The 27,564-nt window shown below is 45.7% G+C and overlaps 1 protein-coding gene across 1 annotated transcript in view; it reads left to right on the top strand.

The window, feature by feature from the left end:
* PAPPA (pappalysin 1) overlaps nt 1-27,564 on the top strand; it is a 370,045-nt gene that overhangs the window by 249,429 nt on the left and 93,052 nt on the right. The window contains exons 12-13 of the mRNA XM_044306571.1: nt 3,655-3,790; nt 14,571-14,784. Coding sequence (XP_044162506.1) covers nt 3,655-3,790; nt 14,571-14,784 — 350 coding nt within the window. The remainder of the gene's footprint in view (nt 1-3,654; nt 3,791-14,570; nt 14,785-27,564) is intronic.

Genomic DNA, 27,564 nt, shown 5'->3' with positions numbered 1-27,564 from the left:
GTGAATTCAACGGAACATTAGCAGACCTCCCTCAGGCCTTTCAATTGCCCAAACAGTAAGACATGAAAAAGCTTGACAATGTAATTGCCACGGTATGACATACAATAAGCAGACATTACCTTCAAATAAAAATGATCATACAGTATTCCTAGAAAAAACACTCAGCAGGACAGTCATAAATCCTATACTATATTTATTCTATAGATCCCATAAAAAGCTAGATTTGATTAGATATTTACTATTCTGCAGAATATAATGAGCAGGCCCAAGTCCACAGTAATTTGAAGCTCCTCTAGTGTGTGCATGGGCTACAGCTCTTATAGGAGAATGTATTTGCACTTCAGGCTATGTTATCTAGATCAATAGAAGTCATTGAAGTTGTACTCTTCTGTCAAGTTATGCTGTATGTACTGACCTGAAATTTGTTTATAAAGACTATTGGGCCATAAGAGCTTCCACTTTATAGCTTATATAACTGCAGATCTAGAATTCTACATTATTTTCACTGGTCCTCTGTATGTGATATCTAGGGAGCACAGTGTGAGAGATTCCCCACCTTTTGGCATAAAAAGAGATCACAAAGGTTTCAGAAGCTGCATTAAAGGGATTGGCCACAATTTTTATTTTTTTGGGAAAGTCTCCCTCATGGCCAAACCTGCAGAATAAAAGTATGTTACCTGCCACTGAGTCCCGTTCATTCACTCTATGGCCTCAGTTGCCTCTCTTTGGTCTCCCACTGTGAACAACCACTTTTATGCCGCTGCAACCAATGACTGGATGCAGTGGTGACCTGACCCCCTTGTGTCACATGACCAGTTGCCATGACGCAAAGGGGTCAGGTCATCATTGCAGCCAGACATTGGATGTCTACAGTGGGGGTCCCAAACACAAGGCAGCCGAGACCAGGAGCAAAGGAGCTGGGACCCAGCAGCAGAGAGCAGGTAAGTACGCTCCCCTTTTGCAGGTCTGTCCAAGATTTAGGTTTTCTAAAATACAGAGAGAAAAGAATATCTAACAAAGATGGCAGTACATTTCTAGGTCACTACGCAGTATTTTGAACTGTGCTAGTTCCTAAACATTGTCCTTCTTCTGTCAGTTGACTGTTGAGGGTATCTGGAGTTGAACCACCAGCATTCTTATAATAATGACCTATCCTAAGGATAGGTCATCATTTCAAGTTCCACCAGGGGATTGTACTAGCGTAAGGGTTCAAAGTGATATGTGGCAGAGAAGCAGAACAGTGTGTTGGTACCACAAGCATCATATTTTATGGTGGCATTCTGTGTTTTAAGTGGCTAATGCATACTTTAGTTGCCAACAGTGCCAAATTTGCAAGGACTGTCCCTAATTGTCAGAGACAGGCCTAGTAAATGCATGCTGTCCTGGATCCATAAGTGGGCAGTGTCAGGTATACTTATGTAAGCCTCGCTCATAACTGAGTAGGTTTTGGGGATTGTTCCTTATGGCTGGGTTTATAGTCTCCTGAATTTACCAACTCCAGTGTTTGATAAGTTTGGTAGTAACATTTGTCTCATGGCATATACAGGTCCTTCTCAAAAAATTAGCATATTGTGATAAAGTTTATTATTTCCTGTAATGTACTGATAAACATTAGACTTTCATATATTTTAGATACATTACACACCAACTGAAGTAGTTCAAGCCTTTTATTGTTTTAATATTGATGATTTTGGCATACAGCTCATGAAAACCCAAATTTCCTATCTCAAAAAATTAGCATATTTAATCCGACCAATAAAAGAAAAGTGTTTTTAATACAAAAAAAGTCAACCTTCAAATAATTATGTTCAGTTATGCACTCAATACTTGGTCGGGAATCCTTTTGCAGAAATGACTGCTTCAATGCGGCGTGGCATGGAGGCAATCAGCCTGTGGCACTACTGAGGTGTTATGGAGGCCCAGGATGCTTCGATAGCGGCCTTAAGCTCATCCAGAGTGTTGGGTCTTGCGTCTCTAAACTTTCTCTTCCCAATATCCCACAGATTCTCTATGGGGTTCAGGTCAAGAGAGTTGGCAGGCCAATTGAGTAAACCATTTACCAGTGGTTTTGGCACTGTGAGCAGGTGCCAGGTCGTGCTGAAAAATGAAATCTTCATCTCCATAAAGCTTTTCAGCAGATGGAAGCATGAAGTGCTCCAAAATCTCCTGATAGCTAGCTGCATTGACCCTGCCCTTGATAAAACACAGTGGACAACACCAGCAGCTGACATGGCACCCCAGACCATCACTGACTGTGGGTACTTGACACTGGACTTCAGGCATTTTGGCATTTCCCTCTCCCCAGTCTTCCTCCAGACTCTGGCACCTAGATTTCCGAATGACATGCAAAATTTGCTTTCAACCGAAAAAAGTACTTTGGACCACTGAGCAACAGTCCAGTGCTGCTTCTCTGTAGCCCAGGTCAGGCGCTTCTGCCGCTGTTTCTGGTTCAAAAGTGGCTTGACCTGGGGAATGCGGCACCTGTAGCCCATTTCCTGCACACGCCTGTACACGGTGGCTCTGGATGTTTCTACTCCAGACTCAGTCCACTGCTTCCGCAGGTCCCCCAAGGTCTGGAATCGGTCCTTCTCCACAATCTTCCTGAGGGTCCGGTCACCTCTTCTCGTTGTGCAGCGTTTTCTGCCACACTTTTTCCTTCCCACAGACTTCCCACTGAGGTGCCTTGATACAGCACTCTGGGAACAGCCTATTCGTTCAGAAATTTCTTTCTGTGTCTTACCCTCTTGCTTGAGGGTGTCAATGATGGCCTTCTGGACAGCAGTCAGGTTGGCAGTCTTACCCATGATTGCGGTTTTGAGTAATGAACCAGGCTGGGAGTTTTTAAAAGCCTCAGGAATCTTTTGCAGGTGTTTAGAGTTATTAGTTGATTCAGATGATTAGGTTAATATTTCGTTTAGAGAACCTTTTCATGATATGCTAATTTTTTGAGAGAGGAATTTTGGGTTTTCATGAGCTGTATGCCAAAATCATCAATATTAAAACAATAAAAGGCTTGAACTACTTCAGTTGGTGTGTAATGAATCTAAAATATATGAAAGTCTAATGTTTATCAGTACATTACAGAAAATAATGAACTTTATCACAATATGCTAATTTTTTGAGAAGGACCTGTATAGCATCACTAATGGAATAGAAATGGTGATCTCCTCAAGACCATAAAAAGGTTTTACATATGATTTCCTTGAATAGGACCTTTTTTTTAATGGGCACATCCCATTTAGTGTTCCTTTTAATGTATTTTGTAAGATTCTTTCACAGTCCATCATGAATTAGGTAAAATAGCACATGAAAAGCAATATTGTTAAAGGGGTTTTTAATATTGATGGCTTATCCTTAAGATAGGTCACCAGTGTCTGATCAGTGGGGTTCCAACACCGGCACCCCTGCCAGTCAGCTTTTGGAAGTGGTTGCAGTGCTCCAGTGGGCACTGTGTCCACCTTATAGCACATCAGGGACAGCACAGTGCATTGGATAGCGGCTCTGCTTGGTATTGCAGTCCCCAACAATCAGATAATAATGACCTATCCTGAGTATAAGCCATTAATATCCATTTCCCGGAAAATCCCTGTAATACCTATGCAATAGTCAGTAAGTTACTATATTTACATACTGTTGCTTTTATTTTTTTTACAGGCCCATTTCTCTCAACATGTGGTTGTTGCTGCAGTTGTAGTTCACCTGGTGACAGATGGGACATCTTACAGTTACCAGAAGCCAGAGACCATCAGTGTTAATCTGATTGATGTCAAGGAACAAATGCATGATCTTGGTAAAATCATCATCATTACATGTTATTCCTTAAATTGATTTTTTCCAGAATCAGCACATAAATTGCCTCTCCTTGGGATAGTCCATCAATATCAGATCAGTGGAAGTCCAACTGTAACCATCCCTACCAATCACCTGTTTGAAGGGGCAACAATACTCGGGTGCACACTGCAGCCTCTTCAGTATTTACTTCAGTTCATCTACTTATGTGCCATACATGTAGTAGCAGTGGTGAATGGGACAAAGGTGCGATACCTGTACTAAGCAGAGGGCGAGAAGGTCCATAGATTGTGGTAAACACTGAAGAGGTTGCAGAGCACAACAGAGATTAATACAAATATTACTGTCTTTATTACCTGAAATTTCATAGTTATCCAATATAACTATAATTTATAATATATATACAGTATATATATATATATATATATATATATATATAAATTTAAAAAGAAGGGCAGCACCGACTCAAAAAGGAAGGCTGAGTGCAGGCTCAAAGGGAATAAGCTTATCCAATATCCAAACGTTCAAAATAGAGCAGCACAAAAATACATTGAAAAATAAAAAAAAATATATATATTTATGTATATATAGCTTCAAAGGATGAGGCAGCACTCCAAATGAGGTGAAAAATGGTGGATCTTTTATTCCCCTTGCAACGTTTCAACCGCTCAATGCGGTCTTTCTCAAGCATTATATATATATTTATTTTTCTGGGTGCTGCTCTATTTTGTACATATATGTGTAAGGCCGATTCATTGGCCTGTATTTGTGGGAGGGGCTTGGTTGCCTACTTCAACGGCCAGTGCCCTCCCACAAATCGTACGACGTGCAGAGTTTTGCAGGAAGCGTGCGCTCGTACCTGGCATCTTTGTCTTTAGCAGGCAGGTGAGTGGAGTCCGGTCGGCTGGCCCCTAGGTGAGTGGGGCTATGCTCCGGACCGCATCGCTTCTTTTCCTCCAGGCTGGGGGCGGACCGCACGGAGGCCAGGCTCCCTCATGCACCATGTCTGGCCGTCATTCAGGGGGAAGGGGGGCGGCGGCGGAGCCGCGGCGGTATCTGCGCCCCCCTCCTCCCCCCGTCCACACAGGGATCCCGAACACTGCCCTCCTTCGGCGGGGGGGGCGGAGCCACGGCGGGGGGGGCGGAGCCACGACGGTGACGAGCTCCCCTCCTCCCCTCCACACTGGGCTCCCGAACAGTGCCTTCCTCCGGCGGGGGGGCGGAGCCTCGGCGGGGGGCGGAGCCACGACGGTGACGTGCTCCCCTCCTCCCGTCCACACAGGGTTCACTGCCCTCCTCCGGCGGGGGGGCGGAGCCTCGGCGGGGGGGGCGGAGCCACGACGATGACGAGCTCCCCTCCTCCCGTCCACACAGGGTTCCCTAACACTGCCCTCCTCCGGCGGGGGGGCGGAGCCACGATGGTGGCGGCGCTCCCCTCCTTCCCCGCTTACAGGTCCACCACGTTCCACTTCACCAGCGGGGGGCGGGACACTCGATGGAGCAGGGGCCCCCCCCCTACCCCTCCGATCTGGCCAGCGTCGCACTACCTCCCCACGTGGTGGGCGGGCTCAGCCGGCAGTGGGTCGGCCCCCAGATGAAGGGGGGCGCCCCCGCACTGAGCGCCCTGCCAGGGAGCGAGTGCGGCACCACGGGGCCACAGTTATCCGGATAAGGGGGGGGCTGGGTCACATGAGGCCTCCCCCCTATCCCGGCTCCTAGATGCCAGGGGGCTGCGCCGTTTCCCCACGTGGTGGGTGTGCCCAGCCGGCGGCGGGTCGGCCCCTCGAGCAAGGGGGGCACCCCTGCACTGGGCACCCTGCCAGGGAGCGGCGTGACCCCCCACGCGGCAACATTCATTTGACCGATGTGGCGGGGCCCGTGTTGATTCAGGGGCCCCCCCGCACCGGTTTAGGCCAGAGGGCTACGCTACTCCCCACGCGGTAGAAGTGCTCAGCCGGCAGGTGGGTAGGCCCTGAGCGACGGAGGGCACCCCCCGCACTGGGCACTCTGCCAGGGAGCCGCGCAGCCCTCCACGTGGCTCCCGTTCTGTGTTGGCGTGGGGCAGGGGCCAGTGCGCTAGAGGGTCCCCCCATTCGGGCCACGGTGCCAGGGAGCTCCGCGCTCCCCACGCGGTTATCGTGGTGGAATGCGGGGGGCGCATTGGCCATGCTCTGCGTTTTCACTAAAGTCTGGCACGGGCCGCCGTGCCACCTAGATAGGCAGGGATCCGTGACAACGCCGGAACGGTCGTGGGGGGTACATCTTAGCCAGTGACTAACCCCTTCTACCGGTCACCTGCAACTTACAGCTCATGTTCAATCATTCCATGTTTTACCTGCACGGTTCCGTATGGCAGGCACGATCCACAGTTGACACCTTCATTGTTTGCTTCCAGGGTCCAAGTTGTCTTGATCTCATTACGTAATTGTGGCTTATCGGTAAGGTAGTAGGGGTTCACGTGGGGGAGGGGAAAGGAAGTGCCCATCAGTGGGTTATGTGTCTCACGCATTGTCTCACGTCCAGGTTGTGCTGTTTCACGAACTTTCTGTGGTGGTCAGTGTAGATTTCTGAGTAGGTAAGTAGATCATTTCCCCCGTGTTGTATTTCCGGGTGGCGGTTCCTGGCCACTCCCTCACGGTTCCTTTTGTGTCAGTGTGCATAGCTACACGGGGGCAGTACACCTTTCCTTGCTTTGCGTGCAGTTTCACGGATACTGGTGGTCGTCCAGTTTAGCCGGTCACTTATGTTACTGTTTCCACAGCTGTGATGTCACACGCATCAGACATCATCGAGGCGTCCGTGGACGAAAACGCAGCAGGAATGTCTGAGGGGGGCAGTATTCCGTCCCTACGTGCATGGACCATTCCCAAGCTCATGTCGGAGCTAACGAAGAAGGGCGTCCCTTTCCCGGCTTCCGCCAGGAAGGCAGAGTTGTATCGACTGTGGAAAGACTCTTTAGTGCCCAGTAGTGACGATCCCCCTATGGCCACGGTGCAGACGTCACTCGCGCAGTTGCACGTCATGTTGAACAGTCTGACTTCGGCGGTCACCTCGATACAGGCTAGGTTGGAATTAATCGAGTCTCACGTCCCGGTCGTTCCGATTTCTGCCCCTGAGGTCCCGGTCGTTGCCACCTCTGCCGTAGGGGATACCCGTTCTGTCCAGGCCATCCCCAACGTGGCTCCATCTCATTTCGTGCCAATCAGCATCAGGAAAGACATCCTTGAGGGTAGGGATGTTAACCTCGCTTCATTGCTGATAGCCTCCAGAGACTTGTCTGACAACAAAGTCATAGCTTGCGGGGAAGTCTCGGTGGTGCTGAGAGGCCGTGACCATAGGCTTAACCGCAAGCTAACCATCCCGGAATTTGTCATGGCGTTCAGCCTTTTAGGGATGTTATATGTTCTGCCAGGCCGGACAGGAGGGAGGAACTCGATCTGTACCTCTTTCGGGTTACAGAGTTGGGTTACAAGTATGGAGGAAATTCGTTTTACGACTATCATTGTTCGTTTTGGCCAAAGCAGCAGCTGCGCTTTCCCAGTTCCAACATGTGACAGATTGGTCCAACTTAGACACAGAACTGTTCTGCAGGCACTTTGCTGGCCTGAAAGCTCCCTCCTGTTCCGCCTGTCAGTCCATCTTCCACTCGGTAGAGTGGTGTCACTAGTCAGCCGCCAGTACCTCATCGTACCTGTCCAGCTCTACAGCTGGACCACTCAATGTTTTCAGACCCCCCCAGCTCCGTGGACAAGCTAGGTCGGCCCATTGTTCAGCTAGGTAGGGCTCAGATCTGCCAAGAAAGTTGAGGGCCCGTCCACAGTTATCACCTTTCTGGGCATTGAACCAGACTCACAAGACATGTTAGCCAGGTTACCTTCGGACAAATTGATGAGGATCAGAGAAGTTATCCACAGGTTTGCAGTCACGACCGTGGTCACTAAGGCCGATTTGCAGTCACTACTGGGCATGTTAAATTTTGCCATGCGCATCATTCCGCAGGGCAGGGCGTTCATATCCCGCCTGTTGGCGCTCCTGGCCACGGCCCGGAGCAGGACAGCCCAGTGTGTCTGGATAGTCAGGCCTTAGCTGATCTCCACATGTGGGATCAATTTCTTTGTCAATGGAATGGGGTGTCCTTGTTCAGTCCCGAGTTGTCGTGTAATTCTCCTGTAGTATTTTCAGATGCGGCCGCAAGCTCAGGTTGGCCGCTATTTTTGGCACCCACTGGGTCGCGGGCGAATGGCCTGCCGAGGTGAGACAGATCCCAGGTTTCCTCCACTCCTCGGTACTGTTCGAACTGTACCCCATTGTGGTAGCTGCCTACATATGGGGCAATCGTTGGGTAAATCAGTCTGTTCTGTTTGTGTCTGACAATGCAGCAGTGGTAGACATTGTAAACAGTGGGTCGTCTAGATCATCCCATGTTATGTGTCTCTTGAGACGACTAGTACTACTCTCCCTACATCACCACTTCCATGTCCATAGCGCGCATGTGCCAGGTTCACAAAACGTGGCTGCCGATGCCTTATCAAGGGCTAATTTCTCCCTTTTCTTACAGGTCATGCCAGAGGCAGATGTAGTGGGCGCTACCGTCCCTCCTCACGAATCCTTAATCCTAGCGTGACTAGTCACCTAGAGACGGCCCACGCCTTGATTTCCAAGTCCCTTTCCCCCAACACCACCAGGGCATATACCACCGGGTGGAAGGCGTTTTGCAAGTTTCAGGGGGAATGTCCTCAGGAGGAATCTAGTTTTGTAGAATACATCCTGGCGTTCATTGGCTACTGCCACTCAGAACTAAAACTCTCTCATAACACCGTGAGATCATACCTGTCGGGAGTGCAACATTACTTCTCCATCAATCATCCCGAACGGACATCGGTGTTCTCCATGCAGGCTGTCAAAGCCGCACTCGAGGGTTTGAGCAAATGCGGGCCCCAGGGCCAAGTACGTAGGCAGGCTGTCACAGGGCTCCTTTTCGTAGACTTTATGACGTTCTAGATAGGAATCCTTTTGGGGTTCTACCCAACCTGGTGCTCAAATCCGCCATCTATCTAGCTTTATGGCTTCTTGAGGCCTGGGGAGTTCACTTGTTCTCCTGGCAGCAGCAGGTTTCTCACAGTCGACCAGCTGGTCCAAAACGCCGAAGGTTACGTGCTGCTGCTGAGGACGTCCAAAACCTCACAGATGGGGCCCCCAGTACCGGTGTCTTATTTCCCGCGTCTCATCAATGGTGCCCTGTCACAGTTCTGTCAACTACTATCAGCCTTGTCAGGGTCCGGGCCAGATAGTCCATTATTGCCCTTTGGGGTGGCGTCACTCACCACCCATCAGTTCGTGTCCCACGTACGCTCCCTGGTGGCCAGCTTGGGCGGCGACGCCACCGCGATCTCGGGACATTCGTTCCGCATAGGTGCTGCGTCCGCGGCTTCCAAGAATCAGGTGCCAGCGCATGTCATTCAGAAATTAGGGCGTTGGCGCTCCTCGTGTTTTAGCCGTTACATACCTCACCCCGAAACTGAGATGTCAATAGCTTTCGGAGTCTGGTTTGTAATCACGTTGTAATAAAGTACTCCTGCCTACCGGTATGTCTTTTGCCCTCTTTCAGGCGTCCCTCCACGACGCGGTTACGGCACAACTCTGACCGCTTTAGAGTAGGGCATCCCAGGTAGATCTCGGTACGTTCCTGGTTGCCACGACCACAAGTGTAAGGCCGATTCATTGGCCTGTATTTGTGGGAGGGGCTTGGTTGCCTACTTCAACGGCCAGTGCCCTCCCACAAATCGTACGACGTGCAGAGTTTCCCCTCCCACCCACCCTTTTCACCTGTTACTCTCAAAGGGGATGCCCTCTTTCAGGCGTCCCTCCACGACGCGGTTACGGCACAACTCTGACCGCTTTAGAGTAGGGCATCCCAGGTAGATCTCGGTACGTTCCTGGTTGCCACGACCACAAATATATAATTAATTTGTTCCTTAATTTTCAATGCGTTCGGTATTTTTGGATGTTTTGAAGCTGGGCATTAGATTTAGGAAAGTAGGCTTTAAAGAGGACTCTGTATCTCTGCTGACATGTCTGTTTGTGGAGCATCTGTTTTTATGACTCCATATTGTGCCATTTCTTTATTATTCCTGCTAAACATTTATGAATGAATTGGTAGCTGTTTGCAACAAAGATCCAGCTGGGTGATACCTGTTGGAGTTGTGTCTTTGCACAGTGTGACATTATCCAATCAGTGCTGCCAGTGTCAGGCTGTGCAGGGACACAACCCAACCTTTATTTCAGAGTGCTGGTAATTCTTTCATAAGCAGTAGAAATAAATAGAGGAAAGGCACTACATATTTTATATGAAAAGATACTCCATGATTTGTATTACATGAGTAATGCAAGTAGTTACTAAACAGACATGTCAGGAGAGGTGTTGTCAGCCAACATGATGGTGCAGACTCTACCTATCCTTTTACTGGCAGGCTTCTCCATCTTCAGCCGTCTCCATGGTACAGTATTCATCTCGCCTGGAACAAGCTGTGGTAGCACAGCAAGGCAGACGAGTGAGGGCTAACAACTGCACCATAGAGATGACTGAGCTGGACGTCAGAGAAAACTGCACAGGAAACGAGACCGGATAAAACTGTAAATGATAGGGCAGGACTTTCTGCAAGGTAAGGGTTTGGGGACGTTTTTAAGGTTTAAAAATAATGTTCCGGCAAAAAAGTTTCTAGATCATTGTATAAATTTAGGGGAGATTTATCGAAACCGCTGGATTCTAAAATTGCCTTAGTTACCCTCAGAAACCAGTCAGATTTTCAAAAGGATCTCTGAAAAATGAAAGGGGGAATCTGATTGGTTGCTGTGGGAAACTTAGCCACTTCCCTAAGACCAATGTTGATAAAATTCCCCCTTACACCTCATGCACACGGCCGCTGTTGGCTGCTGTCCATTCTGCGGACCGCTGCACTTGAATAGCGTCTGCGATCAGCACCCGACAGACTGCACCGCTAAAAAGTAGTGCTTCCGTGGGTTCTGTGCCTCCGTTCTGCACCTTCCAGATTGCGGACTCATTCAAGTGAATGGGTCTGCATCTGTGATGCCGTGTACAAACTGCCGGTGCCCATATATTGCAGACCCACTATTTGCGGGCTGCAATACTGGCACCAGCGAACGGGTAGAGAGGTTACATCTTCTATGTAAATAAACCTTAAAAGGGTTGCATTAAGATATTAACTTATCCCCTACCAGCAGGATATGAGATAAGCATCTGATTGATATGGGGGTCTGATACCTGGGACACCCATGATTACAAGTTCCTGAGTGCAGTGGTATTTAAATACAGCACTCAGCCATCTCCAGCAGTCCCATACAGAATGAGTAGAGTGACAGTGTACAATCTTGGCATCCACTTCGTTCATGTAGGCGGGCCTAGACCACCTTTCTTTTAATTGGTTGGCCGGATACGCACCTAGGAGATGCTTATCCTCTATTCTGTGGATAAGGGGTAAATGTATATCTTGGTACCAACCCACATATCATTTTAAACATTGTATGAAACCATCACCAGAGATACACTTTACATAGAAAGACGAAACTCATACCGTTTAAGAAATTAACCATACAAGTGTGTGCTTAATAGTTTGTGAACCCTTCAGTATTTTGTGTATTTCTGCATAAATCTTACCTAAAACTACATCAGATTAAAAAAAAAAAGTCCTAAAAGTCCTAAACAAATAAGTCAAAAATATTGGACTTGGTCATTTATTTATTGAGGAAAATGTTCCAATATCATATGTCTGTGAGTGGCAAAAGTATTTGAATCGTTAAGACTAGTAGATAATTTGAAGGTGAAATTAGAAACAGATGTTTTCAATCAATTGGATGACAATCAGGTGTGAGTCTGATCTAATCTTCACAACACATGTTTGTGAAAGTGTATCATGGCACGAACAAAGGAGATTTTTGAGGACCTCAGAAAAAGAATTGTTGATGCTCATCAAGGCTGGAAAAGAGTTTGACTCCACTAGTCCACAGTCGGGCAGTTTGTGTACAAATGGAGGAAACTGAGGACCATTACCCAGGAATGTTTGACCAACAAACAAGACCAAGTCCACAAGGTCACAAAGGAACCCAAGACATAAAATGTAAGTTTTATAATGGCCAAATAAAAGTCCTGACCTTAATGCAATACAAATGTTGAGCAACTGAAAGAAGCAGTTCATGGGAGGAAACCCACCAACATAAGAGTTGAAGCTGTTTTCTATGAAGGAATTGCCTTAAACTCCTCCAGGCTAATATGCAGGACTATTTAATAATTACTGGAAACGTTTATTTGTAATTATTGCTGCACAAGGGGGCCACACCAGATACTAAAAGCAAAGGTTCACATATGTTTGCCACTCACAGAAATGTGATAATAGGGTGCTTTCACACTTGCGGCAGAGGATTCCGGCAGGCAGTTCTGGCGATGGAACTGCCTGCCGGATCCATCAAAATGTATGGAAACTTATGGCATTTGTCAAACGGATCAGGATCCTGATCCGTATGACAAATGCATTGAGATGCCGGATCCGTCTCTCCGGTGTCATCCGGAAAAAACGGATCCGACATTTTTTTTCATATTTTTTGCGGTCTGAGCATGTACAGACTGCAATGCTGGATCCGTTTTGCTGGAACACTCGGCAACGGATCCGGCATTAATGCATTTCAATGGGAAAAAATGCCGGATCCGGCATTCCGGCAAGTGTTCCGGAATTTTGTACGGAGATAAAACCACAGCATGCTACGGTATTATCTCTGTCCAGAAAAGGCAAAAAGACTGAACTGAAGACATCCTGATGCATCCTGAACAGATTGCTCTCCATTCAGAATGCATTAGGATAAAACTGATCAGTTCTTTTCCGGTATTGAGCCCCTAGGACGGAACTCAATGGCGGAAAAGAATAACGCTAGTGTGAAAGTACCCTAAGATCATTTTCCTCAATAGATGACCAAGTCTATTTTTGACTCATTTGTATGATTTTATTTTTTTCTACTTTGAGAAATGTTTTGAAAATCTGATGTACCGTATATACTCGAGTATAAGCCGACCCGAGTATAAGCCGAGGCCCCTAATTTTACCCAAAAAAATGGGAAAAATTAGTGACTCGAGTATAAGACTAGGGTGGGAAATGCAGCTATAATGCAGAGTGTATGTGTATATAATGCACACACTCTACATTATATACACACATCTGCAAGAGGGTGACTCAGATTGATGGGAGTCTGACTCTGACTCCCTGTATTTAATGCAGAGTGTGTGCATTATATACACACACACTCTGCATTAAATACAGGGAGCCATCCACAGATCTCCCCCCTAAACAGTGCCATCCACAGATCCCCCCTAAACAGTGCCATCCACAGATCCCCCCTCCCCTAAACAGTGCCAGGATGGCACTGTTTAGGGGAGGGGGGATCTGTGGAAGGCACTGTAGGGGGATCTGTGGATGGCACTGCCATCCACAGATCCCCCTACAGTGCCATCCACAGATCCCCCTCCCCGACGCTCACAGCAGTATATTTATAAAGTATAAGCAGTATATTTATAAAGTATATTTATCAGTATTCTTTATTTATCAGAATTCTTTGGATATCTTACTTTATCGTTGCTCCGGTAATAGCAGGCAGTGCGGGGAGCTGCGCTCAATCACTGACGTCACGCGCCTGCTCCCACTAGGCGGCGCAGGCGCGTGACGTCAGTGAGTGAGCGCCGCCCCCCCCGCACTGCCTGCTATTACCGGAGCAAAGACGAAGTAAGATAGACTCGAGTATAAGACGAGGGGGCTTTTTGAGCACAAAAATATGTGCCCAAAAACTCGTCTTATACTCGAGTATATACGGTAAATTTATGTAGGAATATACAAAATACTAAAGGATTCATAAACTTTTAAGCACCAATTTATACAGCAAAAAAACACAAAAGTTACCACCACAGATGATGATCCTTGAGATGCCTTGTGATACGAAGCTGTAAAAAGCTGCTTTTTTGAGGTGCCGTTATTAAATGTATTTGATGATGCATTTATTTTACTTATATGACTTGTCCAATACTTTTAGTATTATTGACACGAGACATTTTAACAGTAAGGTCAGACTGGCGGAGGATCATCTGGTGGGTCTAAATTCTGACACAATAATAGACCTCAAATGTTTGCTATTGGATTGGCCTTGGAACCCACTTGTCAATGTTTAGGATTAGACCTTACTTACGATATGACCTACATGTATAATAATACAAAAGTAAAATAAAAAATTTAAATAGAAAACATATTTACAAGTGCGTCCACACATGATCTGTGTAGCTGGTGTATAATTTAGAATAAAATTTTAAATATAGAATAATTTCCTGTTGTTGGCCTAAGGAATCTCAGTCTGAAAATGTTTGATAACTATCCAGTCGCTGAACAGACCAATGTTCTGATCCCTTATATAATAAAAAATAAAACAAATAGAACAATTAGATATGTTTCCTCTCTCCCATGAATGACAGTGTGATCGCACCAGCGGCCTTAAACTTCAGACACCACCCCAGTCATATCTAACTATAATTACTTAGCGTTAACACTGTGTGTAAGGTACTAACCTCTCGGGGATTCACTTTTGTACCTTTTAATTATTACATTAATTCTTTGATAATATCATTGTTCTGATTTATGCATTTTTGATTAATCTCATTTGTAATGGTAATTATCAAGGTTAAAATAAGGACATGCTTCTAATTTTTATCTTCCATGCTTTTATTGCGGCAGGTGTTCATATTCTTAGCTGCCGTAAAAATCCTTTGGTGATTCCTGTGATGCATGATCTCAGTCTGCCTTTTTACCACAGTAAAGCTGTCCTCATAAGCTTTTCTTCCAATTTGGTGGCTATCTCCGGGGTGGCTCTGCGGTCCTTTCATGATTTTGACCCAATCAAAATTAGCAGCTGCCAAAGTGGAGAAATTTATAGTGCGGCTGAGCAGAGGTAAGTAGACGATCAATTTTAATTTATCTTCACAGTGAACTTCTTTTACTAATCACCTATAAAATGTAAAAGTTTAAAACCCTTTTTAATTTCATCCCTAAATAATGTAATAATAGATTACAATTACTAGAATTCTGGAGAAGGATGCAGAGAGTTATTCTGACTGCCTGATTAAAGTCAGGAAGGATTTTTCACCTAAAATGAGGAAAAATTGGCTACTACCTCATGACGGTTTTTTGCCTTCCTCTGGATCAGCTTTGCAGGATACTGGGGTGAAGAGGATGCTACAGCTATGTAGAACAAATTGTAAAAAGAAAAATTGTAGGTGTCAGAAAATGCTAATTGCAAAGAAAATGTTTATTTTTTGGAAAGATTTTAATTTTTTGAAGAAGTAAAACATGATAAAAACTGCAAATTTGTTATAGCCATAATTGTACTGACCCACAGAATAAGGATGTCATGTCATTTTTAGCACACGGTGAACAAAACCCCCAAAAGTGGCGGAATTGTGGGTTTCTATTTGTTTATTTTTTTCCAGACCAACACTTGGTAAATTAAACTATCCTATAAAAATTAAGACCCCCATATGGCTATGTGAACGAAAATATTTAAAAAGTTGTGGCTTTTGGAAGGTAGAAAGGAAAAAACTAAAATTGGCCCGATCCTTAAAGGGTTAAACATTTCAGTGGCTTCAACCAAGGTCAGAATTGTAGAATGATCCTCTCACAGGGGAATAAGTCAAGTAACAATTATCAAATCTGAAGAGTTTGAGTTTGTGTACAGGTCAGTGAACAGACGAATACAATTTATGGCAAACTCCCAAATACCAGGATTTTGCATTTTCATTACATACAGTATGATAAAAAAAAAGTTAGAATGAACCCTCCAATCCCTACTTTATAAATATTATGCTCATGGGGACAAGGGAACTAGGGTAATGTCCTCTTTGTTGAAAAAACAGAGATCCAGAACCTTTATCTCCTCTATAAAAACCACTTGAGGCTTAAGAGTTGCTTCCACCCCCTTGATAGCCCAACAGTTCCATCAATTCTACAAAGAACCATAGATGACCTGATTACTTATTTTCTACGCAACATAGATATCCCCACATTGTAGACCGAAAACCAAACCCAGCTGGTCGCCCTCATGTCAGAGGAGCAGGCCTAGAAGGTCCTTGGTACCATCCTACCTGGGAAAAGCCCAGGACCAGATGGCTTCCCTAAAATGTACAGTATTACAAAACATTTATGAAGACCATACTCCCTAAATTTGTGTCACTGTGCAACTTCCTGATGCATGCTTCTGCACTCCGCCCTCAATCACTTGAGGCACTGGCGGTCAACCTCTCCCCCGACCCTAGATTGGAGGAGTTGGTGGGCTGGGAGTCCCACACTAGAACAAAGTATCTTCATATGTGTACTCCATGAATAGACTTTATGGATGAGAGAACATAGCCCTTTACACTCGAATGGAGGTGGAGGATTGAGTCTTCTTCGTTGAGCCCCAGTTAGGGGCAGCCTCAAAACTCCAGTGATTAAACCTGACCCCCCACCTCCCCCTCCCACCCTTCCATTCTATACCCCTCCCTTTCTCTCCTTCCACAACTCTCCTCCCCCCCCCCCCCGGTCCTCAGGACCCGTATCCTGGACCCTTATAAAGCGATTTGTTTATTTTATTGTTTATTTGATTTCATATTCTTACAGTTGTACTGTTCTGTTTAGATTGTGCTCTCTATTCTTTCTGTAATGTGGAGCTCAGCTTACACAATGTGATAACACTATCCGGGACAACTGGACCTCAGCGTTTCATGTAGCCACTGTTTTGCCAATGAGATATTGCACTACTTCTTTTAAGAGGCAATGGAAAAAGACTGCTCCCAATCAGCCTCAGTTTCTATACTGTCTACTAGTTATCCTTTTTCTGCACCATCTTCTTCTAAGATACTGTGGTCACTAAGTGATGTAACCGTCATAACTGTATCTCCAGTATGCTAAGTCTGTCTATTCTTAGTATTAATCGATTTTTATTGCGAATTTTTTCAATTTATATAAACAAACAAATAAGGACAATACAGAAACAAACAAAACAAAACAAAAATAAATAAAAAATAACATCATATATCATGTCACTCACCAGTAAAGTACATAAATGTTCAGCTACAGTTGTTACCATATTCCATCTGGTAGAGGGGTAGCATGTTTGCTAGATAACCATGGTAACCATTGGTTGTGGGCTTTTATCCTTGATTGCAATTATATTTCACATTGTATAAAAAAGTTAAGCAACTGGGCTACTTCAGAAATACTGGGCATATGAGGGAGTTTCCAATTTCTGGCTATGAACCTTGGGGAGGCAGTGAGGATGTGGGCAACCACCCATCTGAATTCAGAAGGGATGTCCTCTATTACTATACTTGATATAGCTAATTCTGGGGATAGTGGTTAGAGATGAGTGAATTTCTCCAAAATTCCTTTCGGCCAGCTTGCTGAATTTGCTGAAAAAATCGGTTCGATATGAATTTATTTGTGGTGAATCACGTTAAAAAAACTGCTATTCCCTGGCTGCAGAGAGCCTGTATAGTGGTGTAGAACACTGTGCCTTGCAGTAACACACATAGGGAGTCTGCTGTGTTAATGAAACAATACTGTGAGTCAGTATGACATGTAGATGACAGGCGTCGCTCTTAGAATCACTGCACACTTCACTTGACCAAACTGACCAAATAACTCAAGTGTGATCTCATCCTACTATAGCGTGAAAGAGCGCACTCCTTTTACACCAATTCACTGATTCCACATAGATTTCTACAGAACCTGTTATATTAAATGCTTAAACAAGTAGAGCCCCCGACAGAGTGGAGAGGGTGTAAGCAGTAAGTTTGTGTTGACGTCACTGATTATTTTGCCTTTCCTCTGATCCGTCAGAACAATAACCCCCAAAAAACGGATCCTGTCTGCTGAGCATCTGCCTTCACTCGGTCAGCATTTGCTCAATAATCCATCAGTATTGCTAAAGCCCCCCCAAAAAACAGTAGTCGATACAAAACAAAGATGACACGTGAATAGAATATTAGCATATCTTCTGTGTTTTGTACCCACTTCTGCTTTTGGCTACCAAATCATAAGCCAATTCTGATGCAAAATAGGAACCATGTCATGCAGGCCTTACAGCTGTTACATAGACGGGATCCATTGTGCGTCTAATTTTTCCTTCCTTCTGACAGATCATAAGAAGGGTTGAATAAATGAAGATGTCAGCCAGGCCAAAATGCTAAATAGTGGCCCAGTCATGAAGTGGGGAGGGTAGGAACAGCATTAAAAGTCCACAGAGTGGCCATATGACATAGTGGTGAGGTGGAAGCAGCATGAGGAGACCACAGAGTGGCCAAATGACAGATTCTTCAGGAGGAGGCCAGAGAGTGGCACAATGACAGTGTATAGGTGGCAGCAGCAGCATCAGGAGGCCACAGAGTAGCACAATGACAGGGTGTGGAGGTGGCAGCAGCATCAGGAGGCGGGCACAGGGTGGAACAATGACAGTGTGGAGGTGGCAGCAGCATCAGGAGGCTACTGTTAGGAAGGGAGGGAAACAGCACAATAAGCATAAGAGGGAATGGGGAACAGGGAATCAGGCCTAAGAACTAGGGAAGGAAGACCTCTTAGTAAAACCCTAACCCAAATCCTGACTGACTACCAGTATGAACAGACCCCAGAGGTAGGTGTGTTCATAGGCAGGAATACCTAGAGTCCTATCTTGCCCTATAGGACCCTGGTACTAATGGCAGGTACGAGACTACATGTTCCTCCAAAAAGGAAGGACAAACAGGAGTCTCTTTCAGGCCTAATACAAACAATAGAGAAAAGCAACACACAGAACCCAAACAAAATACAAAAGGGAAAGGAAAGACTTAACTTCAAAGGGCCTATGCAAGCACCAGGAACTCCGCCAAGATCCACACACCAGAAATCCACAACTGAAACTGAAGCTATAAACCGCACAGCACTGTGAGATAAGCAACAATAAATAAGGAATGTTAAATAACTACATTAGCAACACCCATGGTAAGGGGTGTGGCCATTACCAGAAACAACACAGACACCTATTGATCCACAAAGAAAACCTGTCAGATCAAACCATGTGTTGCCAATCTCAGCCACACATTTATACTTGTTGCCCATATTCATCAAGTTATTTTGAATTTCACGCCATATAGATGACAATGATGACGAAAAACATTCCTCCTCAGGGATACCAGAAGTATCAGAACCAGAAAATGTGCCAAACTGCGGGTGAAACCCACATCCTCCAAAAAACTGCAACTTCCCAGTAGACTTCTGTCCACTATTGTTTATGGCAAACTGTGCCAAAGACAAAAACAAAGACCAATCCTCCTGGTTCTCAGAGACAAAACACCTCAAGTAAGTCTCAGTCTGTTCGACTAAGGATTAAAAGCCGAAGAAAAGGACTACCACCCGAATAACTGTCTTTCTTGAAGAATTAGGTAGATCAGTGATAAAATCCATGGATAAGTGAGTCCATGGTCTGGACGGGATGGGCAACGGAAGTTGAGATCCGAAAGGCCGAGCATGTGTCACCTTAGCACGTGCACAGGTACTACAGGCTGACACATAGTCCTCAACACACTAACACAACCCCGGCCACCAGAATCTACGAGAGATGAGGTCAGCAGGATCTACTCCCAGGGTGTCACATAAGAACCGTACAGTGATGTTCCTCCAACACTTGTGACGCAATTCGGATGGCATAGTCTCCCAGAGTGACAAGAATCCAATGCGTCTCCCTGGGCCTCTAACACCTTCACCTCTAGGTCAGGGTACAGAGCAGACATCACGACCCGCTCCGACAGTATCGGACTCGGATTTTCAAAATCACCACCTCCAGGAAAACTATGTGACAAGGCATCTGCCTTGACGTTTTTAATTCCAGGACGATAAGTGACAATGACATTAAATCTGGTGAAACAAAGACCATCTGGCATGCCACGGGTTCAGCCGTTTAGCCGACTCCAGATGAGCCAGATTTTTGTGATTTGTGTACACTGTGATCGGATGAATCGCCCCCTTCCAACCAATGACGCCACTCCTCAAAAGCCAACTTAAACAGTTTCTTTCACCAGAATTAACCCTATTAAACTAGCTGACATTAGCGATGTGCTAATGTCAGCTGAACCTAACTAGTCTATTCCTACTTTTATCTATGCCCTGCTAGAGGCTCCGTTCTTCCACCTCTGGCCACGCCCTGCTACACTAGCTTGACAGAAATGAATCATTAATCAGACATTAATCAGAAAAAGCTTGCAATGCCGAATCAGACCACACTAAGACATCTGTCCCTTTCTTAGTCATGTCAGTTAAGGGTTTCACCACTGTCGAATAGTAGTGAATACATTTTCTGCAATAGTTGGTGAACCCAAAAAGCTTAAGAGCCTTCCGATTTTTGGGTCGATCCCAGTCCAATACAGCACAGACGTTGTCTGGATCCATTCGAAAACCTGAAGATGACAGTAGGTAGCCCAAAAAACTGCACCTCGTGTACAGCAAAAACACACTTCTCTAATTTATTGTACAATTTATTGTCCTTTAGGATCTGTAACACCTGTCTAATGTGATCCTGATGTGTTTCTACGTCTGGAAAATAAATTAGAATGTCATCCAAATACATGACTACAAACCTCCCCACAAGGTGATTAAAAATGTCATTCACAAAATGCTGGAAAACCGCAGGAGCATTGGTCAACCTGAAAGGCATGACAAGGTTCTCAAAGTGCCCCTTCCTTGATCCTATACAGATTATATGGCCCTCTTAAGTCCAACTTGGAGAACACCTTGGCACCAATAATCTGGTTGAACAAATCAAAGGAAGAGGATAAGGATCACAGACAGTAATCCAAATGAGTTCACAGAAATCCAGACATGTCCAAAGACCTTTAACAAAAAAGAACCCTGCTGCCACTGGAGATTTGGAAGGTCTTATGTGTCCTTTAGCCAAACTCTCGGTAATATACTCTCTCATGGCCTGTATTTCAGGCTCAGAAAGGTTATACAACCTAGATGTTGGCAATTTAGCTAGGACAATCATTCCCGATGCAGAGGTAAATACTGGCATCCACTCTCAGAAAACAAGTCGGCAAAATTAGATATAAAAGAGGGTAATGTCTTAGTAGTTAAAACAGAAAAATATGTATTGTCAATGCAATAATCGCGCCAATCCAGAATCTGTCTGGCTTGCCAATCGATAATTGGATGATGCTTGCTTAACCACGGTAAACCCAGAACCACCGCTGCAGGGAGACCCTCCAACACAAAACACAAGATAAATTCTTGATGAAAGTCGCCCACTCTTAATCTGATATCATGTACCACTTGAGATAAACACCTCTGAGTAAGAGGTGCAGAATCAATAGCAAAAACAGAAATGTTTTTTTTCACTCGGTGACAACCCCTGCATACAGACGAACTGAGCATCAATCAAGTTCACCCCAGCCCCGCTGTCGATAAACACCTCAATCACAACAGTTTTTGACTCTAGCACCACCTCAGCAGCCAGGAGAAATCGGGTACTACCAGTAAAAGACAAATGCACATTTTCTGACTCTCCTCTCACCCCTCCAAGAATCAGATGGGAGTTAAATGTCCCTCTTTTTTCTTTTTGCCTTTGAATGCATGGACATACTCTGATAAAATGTCAAATCCTATTACCAGTATGCTTAAAACTGGTCCAGGAGTAGCTCCTGCTAACTGCACGGTTTTGTCCCCAGACATAAACCCAGGAGTAGCTTCACCCAAAGTATCAGAGGAGGACAATACATCATGTGATAGTACGTCCTGAGAGTGGGGGCCCCTCTCTCAGACACCTATCCATGCATATAGAAAGAGACATAGCAGCCTCCAGAGACACTGAGGCTTCATGAAAGGCCAAGGCGTCCTTCAGCCGCTCTGCTGATAACCCGTGAAAAAACCTTTTGATCCACAAAGAAAACCTGTCAAATAAAACCACGTGTTGTCAGTCTCACCAATCTCCTGCCACCTGTCACAGGAAAGTCCTTGACAGCCACAGAGATGCAGCAGCATCAGGAGGAGGCCAGAGGGTGGCACAATGACAGTGTGGAGGTGGCAGCAGCGACATTAGGACACCTGAGTGGTGAGGTGGCAGCAGTATCGGGAGACCACAGAGTGACCCGTTGACAGAGTGGGGAGGTAGGTGGCAATACCAGTATGAGCTGAATATGATGGGTGAAAGAAGGAGCACTTGGCATCAGATGTGTGGCATCAGGCGGGTGGCAGCATCAGAATGAGGCAACGGGTCTCTTTTGTCAAATTGTTGGTGTGGCACCATGGATGATCTAGTCGGATGCGTCAGGTATTAGTGGGTGGAAATCCTGGCTGATCCACGCCTGATTCATCTTCACAAAGGTCAGTCTCTCCACATTTTGGGTGGACAGGCAAGTTCTTCTTGCTCATCTTCTTTATTGACATGATCAGACCCATCACCTCCTCAATCAGATCTGAGACTCTGCTCCATAAAGTCGTTACAGATGGGCAATGCCACCACATGTGGGAAGGGGGATCTCTACTTCCAGCATAGGGGAGAGTATGTAGTAGAAAAGGGTGCTATTCTATCCGGAGTCAGGTACCATCTCATTTGTATCTTTCTATTTTGTTCAGTGTGGTTTATGCACTTGGAGGCAGTTACTGACCAGTGCAGAGCAGTTAGCCATCTTTCCAGAGGGAATTCTCTACCTAGTTCTTGTTCCCATCTATTCATGTATGTGGGTTTAATTGTAATCTCAGTCCACAATCTATAAACTAGAGGTTGAAGGGATGCTATCCCCAAAGAGAGAGTTCAGCTTACAAGACCTATGATTCTGAAGCCCAAGAGAGGGGGTAGATAGATAGTGTTTAACCTGGTGTCACCACCAGACATCTGAGAAGCTCTGACAGATGCCTTTCAGAACCTCCTCCTTGAGCTTCCTTTTGTTTTCTTTCATTTTCTCATCTCGTTAGCCTCTCTCAGCTGTCATGTAGTTGCACTGATTGCATCCCTTTAAATCCCTTCCCAGACTGCTTCACTTTGCGGTTTATATTCCTTCCTGGAGTGTGTGCATGCTGATCCTACTTCTGAGTCTTCTACAGATAAGTTTTGTTCATTCATTTGTGTTTTTCTGTTTGCTGGATCCCAGGTGACCCTGACTCTCTCCGTATCAAGTGTAGGGAGCCGGTGGCCGTGTCCCCTCACTATTATAGGGTGTTCAGGTGTTATAAAGTCGAGGTACGAGGATATGCGATCATCTACCATTGGGATTTTTGCATAGGCTCAGCAGTCAGGGAGAGAGCCAGGTCTGATGCAGGGCTCTCCCTTTTGTTCCTTAGTTTTGGATCCAGTGAGTCGTATATTCATTTTGTGTCTTCTAGTTTCCTGTACACCTTCCGTGACATTATAAACCGCCAAAACCGTCTCAAGCATGGATCCGGTTTCACTTTTGACTGAACGCATGCAGGGTCTTTCATTGGAGGTAGCAGATCTCCGTAATACTCTTTCTCAGTTTCAGGTGACCGGTTCAGCTTGCGTTCATGGAGTTTGTTCTGAGCCTAAGATCTCGCTCCCGGATACGTTCTCCGGGGGTAGTGAGAATTTAGTTCGTTTTAGAGAGGCTTGCAAACTCCATTTTCGCCTACTTGCTCTGGCTGAGTCTAGACTACGTCTTTTATGTCAGGGTAAACAATCCGCAGAGATATACTGCTCAGAATTTTGGAGATGGGCAGCTGATACTGGTTGGAATGATGCTGCACTCCGAAGTCAATTTTGCCATGGTCTTTCAGAGGGATTGAAAGATGCATTTGCCTTTCATGAGAGACCTACCTCCTTGGACTCTGCCATGTCTCGGGCCGTTCGTATTGACAGGCGTCGTAGAGAGAGAGGAGAGATCACTCCTTCTTGTCATACTCAGTCCCAGGACAGTGCGGCGGTCTCGTTCAGTGCACAGGGGTCTCAGTCGCTCTCAATCCCTTCTGAGCAGGAGCTCATGCAGCTCGGGTTGATTGCCTCTGACAGTGGAAGATTCAGTCCTCATAGGAAGGTTTGTTTCTGTTGTGGGGGTATAAATCATTTGGCAAATGTTTGTCCCTCTAGGAAATTCAGACAGTCTTTTGAGAGTAATAAAGAGACTAAAAGAAAAAAATCCTTTAAAAATGTTCCATCTGTTACCATTGGCAAGGTTGATGCGGAAATTGAAGGTTTTCCGTTTGCTTGTAATTCCCGTTTTGTCCTACCTGCCAGGTTGGCACTAGAGAGCAAGAACATTTTTTGTGAGATTTTTGTAGATAGTGGAGCATCTTATTGATAATCAATCTTATTGATAATCAATTTGCAATAACTCATGGTTTCCAGGTATGCACTTTGGAAAAGGATATACCTGTTTTTGCTATTGATTCCGCTCCACTTTCTCAGAAATCGTTAAAGGGCATAGTTCACAATATCCGTTTGATTGTGAGTGATGCTCATGTTGAGGATGTGTCATGTTTCGTCCTTAGCGGGTTGCCTACTCCTCTTGTTTTGGGGCTACCCTGGCTCACTAAACATAACCCCACCATTGATTGGCAAGCGAGGCAAATAAATAGTTGGAGTGACTTTTGCAGAGAGAATTGTCTCACGACATCTGTTTCTGAGGTTTCTACTAAGACTGTACCATCTTTTCTCTCTGAATTTTCGGATATCTTCTCTGAGAGTGGTGTTCAGGACTTGCCCCCGCACAGGGAGTACGATTGCCCTATTAATCTCACCCCAGGCGCCAAGCTGCCTAAATCTCGTTTATACAATCTCTCCCAACCTGAAAGGGTCGCTATGCGTGCTTATATCTCTGAGAGTCAGAGAAAGGGACACATACGACCCTGGAAGTCACCTGTTGCCGCTGTTTTTTTCTTTGTTAAGAAAAAAGATGGTTCTTTAAGACCATGTCTGGATTTCAGGGAGCTGAACAGTATCACAATTCGTGACCCTTATCCGCTTCCTCTGATCCCGGACCTGTTTAACCAGATTGTTGGGGCTAAAGTTTTTTCCAAGTTGGATCTAAGAGGGGCATACAACCTGGTCAGGGTCAGAGAAGGAGACGAATGGAAGACGGCCTTCTATACCCCTGAGGGCCATTTTGAGAATTTGGTTATGCCTTTTGGTTTGATGAATGCTCCAGCCGCCTTTCAGCATTTTGTGAACAGCATTTTTTATCATTTAATGGGGAAATTTGTATTAGTGTATCTAGATGACATTTTGATTTTTTTCTCCTGATTTCAAAACTCATAAGGAACACTTACGTCAGGTCTTGCTCATCCTGCAGGAGAATAAATTGTACGCTAAACTGGAAAAATGTGTGTTTGCGGTTCCAGAAATTCAATTTCTGGGGTTTCTTCTCTCCGCTTCTGGTTTTCGCATGGACCCCGAGAAGGTCCGCGCTGTGCTTGAGTGGGAGCTTCCTGAGAATCAGAAGGCGCTGATGCGTTTTTTGGGCTTTGCCAATTATTACAGGAAGTTTATTTTGAATTATTCCTCTGTTGTTAAACCACTCACTGATATGACTAGAAAGGGGGTAGATTTTTCCTCCTGGTCGGTAGAGGCGGGTAAGGCCTTTTCTAATATCAAGGAGAGTTTTGCTTCTGCTCCCATCTTGGTACAACCTGATATTTCTCTACCCTTAATAGTTGAGGTTGATGCTTCTGAGGTGGGTGTGGGTGCAGTCTTGTCTCAAGGTCCCTCTTCTGCCAAATGGCGACCGTGTGCCTTTTTCTCGAAGAAACTCTTCTCCGCAGAGAGAAATTGTGATGTGGGAGATAGGGAGTTGTTGGCCCTCAAGTTGGCTTTTGAGGAATGGCGCCATTGGCTAGAGGGAGCCAGACACCCTCTTACCGTGTTTACTGACCATAAGAATCTGGCCTACTTGGAGTCAGCCAAGCGTCTGAACCTGAGACAGGCCCGATGGTCTTTGTTCTTTTCCAGGTTTAATTTTGTTGTCACGTTCCGCCCTGGGTTTAGGAATGTGAAGGCGGATGCCCTGTCACGTTGTTTTCCGGGAGGTGTCAATTTTGAAGACCCGGGTCCCATTTTGGCTGAAGGTGTGGTGGTCTCTGCTCTTTATCCTGAATTGGAGGCAGAGGTTCAGGTAGCCCAGTCAGAGGCTCCTGATCTTTGTCCTCCTGGGAGGTTGTTTGTGCCTCTCGCTTTAAGACACAAGATATTTAAGGAACACCACGATACTGTCCTTGCTGGGCACCCGGGGGCAAGAGCCACAGTGGATCTCATCGCTCGGAGATTCTGGTGGCCGGCGCTTCGTAAGTCGGTTGAGGGTTTTGTGGCAGCCTGCGAGACCTGCGCTCGTGCCAAAGTCCCTCATTCACGGCCATCAGGTCCTCTCCTTCCCTTACCCATTCCTTCCCGTCCTTGGACACATCTGTCCATGGACTTCATAACGGACCTGCCTCGTTCCTCGGGGAAGACTGTGATTCTGGTGGTGGTTGACCGTTTTAGCAAAATGGTGCATTTCCTCCCTTTTCCTGGCTTGCCCAATGCTAAGATGCTGGCGCAGGCATTTATTGATCACATTGTCAAATTGCATGGTATTCCTTCAGACATAGTCTCTGATAGGGGCACGCAGTTTGTTTCCAGATTCTGGAAGGCTTTCTGTTCTCGCTTGGGGGTTTGGTTGTCATTCTCTTCTGCTTTCCACCCGCAGTCCAGACAGAGTGCGTCAATCAGAATCTGGAGACATATCTGCGCTGTTTTGTGGCGGAGAATCAAGAGGATTGGTGTTCTTTTCTCTCCCTTGCTGAGTTTGCTTTAAATAACCGTCGTCAGGAGTCCTCTGATAAGTCACCATTTTTTGGTGCATATGGGTTTCACCCGCATTTGGGACATTCTCTGGAGAGGGGTCTTCTGGTTTACCTGATGAGGACAGATTCTCCTCATCGCTGTCATCTATTTGGCAAAAGATTCAGGATAATCTAAAGAGCATGAGTGAGAGATATAAGCGTGTGGCGGATAAGAGACGTGTGCCTGGTCCGGACCTGAATGTTGGTGATCTGGTGTGGTTGTCTACTAAGAATATCAAATTGAAGGTTCCCTCCTGGAAGTTGGGTCCTAAGTTTATTGGGCCTTACAAAATCTTGTCCGTCATCAATCCTGTTGCCTACCGTCTTGATCTTTCACAGACTTGGAAGATCCATAATGTTTTTCATAAGTCCTTATTAAAACCTTATGTCCAACCCATTGTACCCTCGTCTTTGCCTCCTCCTCCGATTGTGGTTGATCGTAATCTTGAATTTTAGGTCTCTAGGATTGTGGATTCTCGTGTTGTCCGCGGTTCTCTCCAGTACCTCGTTCATTGGGAGGGTTATGGTCCTGAGGAGAGGATGTGGGTCCCAGTGACGGACATTAAGGCCACTCGTCTCATCAGGGCTTTCCATAGGTCCCATCCTGAGAAGGTGGGCTCTGAGTGTCCGGAGTCCACTCGTAGAAGGAGGGGTACTGTCACCACCAGACATCTGAGAAGCTCTGACAGATGCCTTTCAGAACCTCCTCCTTGAGCTTCCTTTTGTTTTGCATTCATTTTCTCATCTCGTTAGCCTCTCTCAGCTGTCAAGTAGTTGCACTGGTTGCATCCCTTTAAATCCCTTCCCAGACTGCTTTACTTTGCAGGTTTATATTCCTTCCTGGAGTGTGTGCATGCTGATCCTACTTCTGAGTCTTCTACAGATAAGTTTTGTTCATTCGTTT

Source organism: Bufo gargarizans, chromosome 9, assembly GCF_014858855.1.
Source record: "Bufo gargarizans isolate SCDJY-AF-19 chromosome 9, ASM1485885v1, whole genome shotgun sequence".
Classification (NCBI taxonomy): domain Eukaryota; kingdom Metazoa; phylum Chordata; class Amphibia; order Anura; family Bufonidae; genus Bufo; species Bufo gargarizans.
The sequence above is the reverse complement of the archived record's forward strand: the minus strand, read 5'-3'. Positions and strand labels throughout refer to the sequence as shown.